The sequence below is a fragment of the Sitophilus oryzae genome, unplaced genomic scaffold (genome assembly GCF_002938485.1).
Source record: "Sitophilus oryzae breed Bouriz unplaced genomic scaffold, Soryzae_2.0 scaffold_125_pilon_pilon, whole genome shotgun sequence".
Classification (NCBI taxonomy): Eukaryota; Metazoa; Arthropoda; class Insecta; order Coleoptera; family Curculionidae; genus Sitophilus; species Sitophilus oryzae.
In genome coordinates this window covers 1,735,561-1,743,124 of record NW_022145904.1, presented here as the reverse complement: position 1 = coordinate 1,743,124, position 7,564 = coordinate 1,735,561, and the positions used below count along the sequence as shown (strand labels likewise).

The 7,564-nt window shown below is 28.8% G+C and overlaps 1 protein-coding gene across 1 annotated transcript; it reads left to right on the top strand.

The window, feature by feature from the left end:
* Positions 1 to 1,230: 1,230 nt before the first annotated feature.
* On the top strand, positions 1,231 to 6,336 carry LOC115874278. The gene is made up of 7 exons (XM_030889380.1): positions 1,231 to 1,560; positions 1,618 to 1,682; positions 1,847 to 1,954; positions 2,006 to 2,180; positions 2,256 to 3,232; positions 3,282 to 3,428; positions 6,108 to 6,336. The coding sequence occupies exons 1-5, from the start codon at positions 1,533 to 1,535 to the stop codon at positions 2,324 to 2,326; spliced, it is 447 nt and encodes a 148-aa protein (XP_030745240.1). The 5' UTR covers positions 1,231 to 1,532; the 3' UTR covers positions 2,327 to 3,232; positions 3,282 to 3,428; positions 6,108 to 6,336.
* Positions 6,337 to 7,564: the final 1,228 nt, after the last annotated feature.

Sequence of the window (7,564 nt, the reverse complement as noted above, 5' to 3'; positions counted from 1 at the left end):
CTAATAATTTCTTATTTTATACTTTTAAAAGTTTAATGAGAAATTATCGTTAAATATAGGAAATAATTTTGTTAAACCATGTATAGACTTAATAAGAATGATTTTGGTGTAAAAATGTTTAAATAAAAAAAATGAAAAATTTTCTTTTTATTAAAATAGTTTTTTTTAATTAAAATAGTAGTAAAATTATCTTTTAAATTATCTAATTTTCTAGAGGTTCCCAAATGATTGCGTTATGATTATAAATAAATTGAAAGAGATATTATTAATTGGATTGCTATTCGCATTTATGAAATATGGTAACAAAAAGCGTAACCCTTTTCAAGGTAATGAAATATTTTCTAAAGGATCGTTTCATAATAGAAACCTCAGAATATCATGCTATGAATATCACTACATCAAAAGCTCTGCGTTTATTAGTAGCAAATATTTCTTGTCACGCTAGTGCTAGTACAGAATTTTGAATAGATTTAATTTTGTTTAAAAGCATATTGAAAATTTACACGCTATAGAGTAATGAAAATGCAAAGATACCAAATGTTTTAAAAGTAAAGAAAAAAATTACAGAAGAAAGAGAGAGAGAGAGAGAGAGAGAGAGAGATTATTTTTGTTGGCATTTTCACAGATTTACCTATTTATTTAGAGACATAATGCATTTATATGAACAAATATTAACGAACTTAGGTTCAAGATTAGTTTTTCAAACAAATTTGTGACCATTAATGTCATAAAGTCTCTATTTCGAAGCAGTGATGGGCGGTAGATAAATACCCAACAGGTAGATAAATAAAATCTGGGTATATAGAGTGTTTCAAAAAACATGTGCTAACCAAAATTTATTTTTCAAATTAATATAGGTCCAATTCTGCTTTGTTTCATAGCTACAGGGTGTTAAAATCTTAATAATCTTTCGATTTATTGTAATTTTCTTCCAAGTACTTTTAGTGATACGAATGAAATTTTGAGGGTAAAAATTACTATAAGTATATTTTAATGCTAAAAAAGTGTCGATAAATTCATCAAGGACGTGCATATGAGTTATCAATCGACTATTTTTCAAAAAAACATGTGCGCCACTGACTTTTTTTATATCAAAATTATTTAGGCCGTTTAATGCCAATTAAAAGTTATTTCTTGATATTTTGTCGAATTCGGCCTTGTTGATGAGGTAAACGCAATTTTATTAATCACAATTATTAATAAAATTAAAAAATTATATATATACTTGTATTCACGTAAAACTTCCCAATATGGCCGACTTCAGAATGGAAGGCTTGAAAACCAAAAATACCTAGATTCAAATCCATAGCTCAAATCGATTCTTCCAACCTTCCTTGCATTTCTTCTGTGGTAGATTATTCTGATCGACGATCGACGCTGCGGCCCGTGTTTGTGATTTTGAATATTTGTGTTTTGAGTTTTCTATTTGATTTTGTTCTGTGTTCTTTAATTTAGCTTGTAGTTCTTGTTATATAGTTATCGTTTTGTGTTTGTGTTGTTTGTATTTTTATAGTATTCGGTAGTTTAATAATATGGCCAGTACAAGCTTTTTTTTTAAAGGTAAGATCATAACCTATAACGCATCTCTGTTAGTTTTATTTAATTTAATATTTTTAGAAACATTTAGCAATAATCCGTTGCCAAATATTTCGGATAGTGATAATGAAAATCAAATGGATCAGGTATAAATAGTTTTAAGTGAAGCATTAATCATAAACAAAGTGATGACATTGTAATCACCTTTAAGAATGATGTTTTGTTTATATATAAATAATCTTCACTGCTCAAGAACTCAGGAATAGCCAGGAAGATATTCAAAATGTGTAAAGCACTTAATTTTTTTTAGGAAGCTATGTCTCATCCACAAATTTGTGGGAATAAACTAGCCCAGATATTTGTAAAAAATGTCTACAATTATTTTGTGAAGAATTTTCCTCATATAAGTCCCCTTCAGGTTTGTAATTGTCATATTTTTAGGATATGTAGATTAAAACTTATATTTCAGGAAACAGCACGGGCTTTACAAATTAGCTGCAAGTCAGTTTCGAAATATAAAGAAGGTCCAAAAGACGAGTTAGTTGGGAAGACTTTAAGACAGAAGAAGAAATTGAAGACAGCTGATGTTGGGAATGGCACCAAAGACCAAATAAGATGTGAAATATACAATATGTACAATAATTGTAAGTAGTTTTTATGAATCTATTTATATTGCATTGTTTTTATATTTTATGAAGTATATTGTTTTTACTTTACAGCATACACAAAAAAAATTAGGAAATACAATTATAAACTTAAAACACTTAAGGTTTGTAATAGATATAGTTAGAATATCAAACAACAGGTATGTTGTAATGAGTTAGTAAATGCATGGTTCATATTCCAAGTTATTTCATGTAGAATTTCTCAGATAGTGCATTTATAAAAAAAAGAGATTAGAAAAATTAGATTTCATATAGTTATTTCATTTAGAATTTAATTAGAAAATGTGTTCATAACTTTACGGATGGCTTATATTCCAAGTAGTTATTTCATGTAGAATTTCTTAGATAATGTGTTTATAACTATATTATGAATGACTCATATTCCATGTAGTTATTTCATTTAGAATTTAATTAGAGAATATGTTGACAACAATGCTATGCATGGCTCATATCCCATGTTTCCAATTCATGTAGAAATTATTAGTGCATGTGTTCATAACTATACCTATTTCTAACATTATCTATGCTTAAATCATGAAAATAGAGTTGTGCCTTTGGCATGTGTGCTTGCAGGAATTATCAATATCATTAGGTGATAATATAATATATTTAACCATTTTTCAGTTGCATAGTATTTAATTTATAGTAAAATATATTTAGTATATAATACCATTAAACTTTTAATTATAATATGTAAATAATATTTTAATAGGTACGTCTAGAAATTTTAACCAAAGTGCATAAGGCACATGTCAAAAGCAGGAATCTAATTATATGTTATGTGGTGTAACACTTTAACTTATAGCATATGAGACATGGTTGCTGTATTTATACATATTTATTTAGATTTACCAGTGACTATAAAATCCCTTCAAGCCAGCTTAATGGAAAAAGAAATTTACGGTGGTAGTACGACCAGCCTTGGTCGTCTCTTAAAAACTATTGGTTTTTTTTTACAAAAAAGATGACAATCGCAGGGCTTTAATGGAGTTGCCTCACATAGCACATTTGAGAAGAAATTTTCTGCAAAGGTACTTCTTTTTTGTAACTTATAACCTAGTTAACTGATTAATTTCATAGATTTATTGCGAATGAAGAGTTGGGTATAAATAAAAAACCCTGCATATATATTGATGAAACCTGGGTATTTTCAAATGGTTCATTTAGAAGATCATGGCAGGATGATGATGTAAGATCTGTAAGAAAATCCTCTGGAGAAGGACATAGGTATAAAGCATTACATTTATATGTACATCTGAAACTGGGTACAAGTGCATATATAATTCCAACATACATGCTAACTCTAACTTAACCTCTAAGTTATTATAATAAAAAATCACGCAAGTGGTGTTTAAGTTCGGGTTGCCAACCGTCCCCTATTCCAGAGGACAGTTTTCTTTTTGATCTCACTGTCCTCTTTTGTCTCGCGTATTGAAAAAGTCCTGTTTTTTACATACCAAACTCAATATCTAAAAAATGTTTGTGTATCGCCATCCAATGCTTTAAAAAATTGTTAATCTGCGTCTTTCGCTAGTTCATTCACTCATTTGTACAGAAAATATGATGAAGAAATATTTTTGTAAAAGAAATATTTGTGGAAGCGATAATCTTGTTTTGAAAAAAAAGTTTTGTTAAAAATGGTTAGTTTTATTTAAACAAATTTTGAGTATATATATTGTTAAGAAAGTAAGAGAGACGATCAATTGCATACCATTAACATAACTTTTTGGTAAATTCTAGACATTTGGGCGAGGTTTCAAAAAATGTTTCACCTGTGCTACTTTTTTACCCTCTCGTCCTCCATTTTTTATTTTGAAAGTTGGCAACCCTAGTTTATATTGTTTGTGTATATGTTACGGTTAAGGTCCGATGTCCGGTTAATGTCGACATTACCCGGTTAATCTCGAGAATAACACACAACAAAACAGCCAAAAACATAACCTAACCCAAACATTAACATGTTAATGTCGACATTAACCGGACATCGGGCTTTAACCGTAACATATACAGGGTGCTACAAATTCGAGGTACGAGCATTGGTATCTCGTAACCCGTAATAGATACGAAGATGGTTAAATTGGGGCAAAGTTGCGCCTTGAAATTTTCACCAAGATGCCATCAAAAAAGTTCTAAAAATTTCAAGGATTGCTGAGTTTTTTGGAAAAAACGATATTTTTTGCAAATCAATTTTATTTTTTCATGTCGTTACTGTTTAAAAAAATCAATAAACTAATTGCACATTTCGATAGCCACTTTATTAGGGCTATCTGATAGTATTTATAGATTTTTAAATTATCTGATAATTTGTAAGATACAGAGGCCAACTTGATTTTTCTAAATACGGACCTGCATTTTGTATTTCAGATTTTTAAAGAAATCGGCCTCCTGAATACAATGATGTGCCACACTTAATATTTTTTTTGTTTCGGAAATTTGAACACAATTTATTTAAACTAATTTCAAGTCCGGCTTTGCTTTTTTTTAAATATTTAATCTATTCATTGTTACAATATTGAGGAGTTTTAAAACTGAACAATGACGTGAGATAAACCATTAAGTACGGAAAATCAAATACAATAAAATAATAAAAAAAAATAAATAAGATAAATATAATATAAACAATAAAATAATTTCCTCGGACGATGGATTGGGAATGGTGGAGTAGCATAATGGCCAGCGAGGTTCCTGAACCTGTGTGTTGACATCATTTGTTAAAGTGAAATCAATATAGGTATAGGTACCTCATCATTTACAACAAAGTGTACAAAATGCATTCGGAAGTCGGAAGTATAAGATCTTTTGAAAGGGCTATACATAAAATTAAACGAAAAATAAATGTGTGCAATAGGGAGGGTGGTATTAAATAAACCCTTTTAAACATGTAGAGCATTAGAAATTTGTTTGTAGGAGTTGAGGTATTTATAATAACTACGATTAATATTATGCATATTATTAGATCATACATTGAGATTTCAAATTCACAAAAAAAGTTAAAAATGATATATTTTAAATTGCTGACATGGATATTATTTATTTAAATCTTTTAATTGGCTCGATTTTCCTTATTGTTGCCATGAATATAATCAGGTTAAATAATTTAAAAATCCAGAGTCGGGCTTGAAATTATATTAAATAATAATTAAACAGTTTTGTTGTTAAAGTATCTAAAACAAAAAAAAATAAACTGTGGCATATCGTTATACTCAGGAGACTGAATTCTTTCAAAATCTTAAATAAAAAATTAAGGTCCGTATTTAAAAAAATTAAGTTGGCCTATGTATCTCACAAATTATCAGATAATTTGAAAATCTAAAAATACTGTCAGATAGCCCTGATAAAGTGGCTATGAGAATGTTCAATTAGTTTTTTGATTTTCTGTAAAAAAGTCTCTGAAAAAGTAACAACAGGAAAAAATAAAATTGATTTTCAAAAAAATCCGTTTTTCTAAAAAAACTCAGCAATCCTTGAAGTTTTTGAAACTTTTTTGATAGCATGTTGGTAAACATCCCAAGGCGCAACTTTGCCACAATTTAGCCATCTTCGTATCTATTAGGCTTTCCGAGATACCAATGCTCGTACCTCGAATTTGTAGCACCCTGTATATCTCTATTAAGAAAGAAAAAAAGCAGAATAATTATTTTATTTCAAACTTTTTGCCCATAATTTCACGAGGATGTAGTTTTACAGTTTTTGAATTTAATGTGTAATCATGAAGTTGATTTTAAAATTTTGTTATAAACAGGCATGACCCTTAGTACCCTTTTTTCAGTAAGTTCTGCCTAATTCAATATCATGCAGAAGTAGAAAAATATAAATTAAATAGATAATGTGCTCTACATGTTAATATTTTACTTCCTTCACAAATAAGAATTTACACTATAATAATATTATTAATTTCTTTTTTAGATACATTGTTCTCCATGCTGGATCTCATCTGGATGCTGGATCGTCATTCTAACAAATGCATAATTAAATTATCGAACTAAGACCCAAGGAAATAATGTCATCTTTCCATTACTGAGAAATGATTATCATCCAATTTAGAGTCAAATTTTAGATTAGTTTTTGTTACATGTGGAATTAGCCTGATGTGACCATTTTTAGATATATTTCAAAATTATAAATTCTGTCACCACATCCAGAATAGTGTTAAATTATTTTTAGCAGTCGGGAACAATATATTACTTTAAATATTGGATTCCTACTACAACCATACCCCAAGCTAAAGACAAGCCAAACATTTAGTTTATAAACCTCAACTTAAACAGATTTCCTACAGCACCTTACAGATTTCTTTACTGAGCATAATCTGCATAGATCTGAAAAATGGACCTAACTGGAAAATACAGATTCATTATTGATAATGGAAAATGCAGTGAAAATAATAAGGCACCTCCTGTGTGATTGTTCAGTGCAAGTCTACATGAGGGAGACAGAAGAAAAAAGTATATTAAAAAAGCTTGGGGACACTGAGTAATTGATAGATCAGAGATGAGAGAGAGTTTCACAAAAGCTTTGAAAATGTAAAAAGGTTGGTGATGAGAAGCCACTAGCCTAAATGACAAAATATTACGTCTATCTCTCAAAATACCAACAAATAACAAGTATTTGGATAGTGTCTGGTATAGTCTGTGAAACGAATAACTTTGAATTTGACAGTTCCCGCGCGCTTTTCTAGTGTTAATTTTATTAGGTTAGCAACTTGCGGCCATGCTGACGCAATGCCGTCTCTAATACAACAGCCTCGGAGTGAGATTTATGACCTCACGCTAGTTAAATACAACGGATTAATAAATATGTTGTAGAATACATGGAAAACATTTCCTCGTATTTTTGGTTCGTATTTTAAAACTGATATAGTTTACATGAAATATACATAATATACAGTTAATAACTTTTTTAATAATATTAATTCATTATTATTTATTGTTTTTGTTTATTTTTAATATTTTGTTTATTTTTTAAAATTATTATTCTTAACACTAACTATCTACATTGACTATGGCTGAAATCGTACTCCATCCTAACCTAAATCCCAAGAAAATCAAAAATTTTAGAATAATTTTACATATAAAATGACAGCGATCTTTATTTTATAGCCATCGCTGACGCCTTTTTTCTATGATATTGTATTATTTGCAAATATAATTTTTCGAACATTGATACTTGCAAAATATACATATAAATTTTGTGAATGCAAATAATAATACATCACTATTAGTAGATATTGAATGTTTTTTGTTAAATTAGATCGATTTTCAAACACCAAAATTTAAAATATATTTTACATTTTACCCATTATCTTACGTACCTATTCATTATTTGTATATTGTAAAACATTTGCTGCATTTGTATGGTTTATA

What these genes read in the sequence shown, in the direction of transcription:
- LOC115874278 (XM_030889380.1), top strand. Translation starts at nt 1,533, where the DNA reads ATGGCCAGTACAAGCTTTTTTTTTAAAG. An exon ending in CTCATATAAGTCCCCTTCAG is followed by an intron (nt 1,955 to 2,005) that starts GTTTGTAATTGT and finishes CTTATATTTCAG; the next exon opens with GAAACAGCACGGGCTTTACA. An exon ending in ATACAATATGTACAATAATT is followed by an intron (nt 2,181 to 2,255) that starts GTAAGTAGTTTT and finishes TTTACTTTACAG; the next exon opens with CATACACAAAAAAAATTAGG.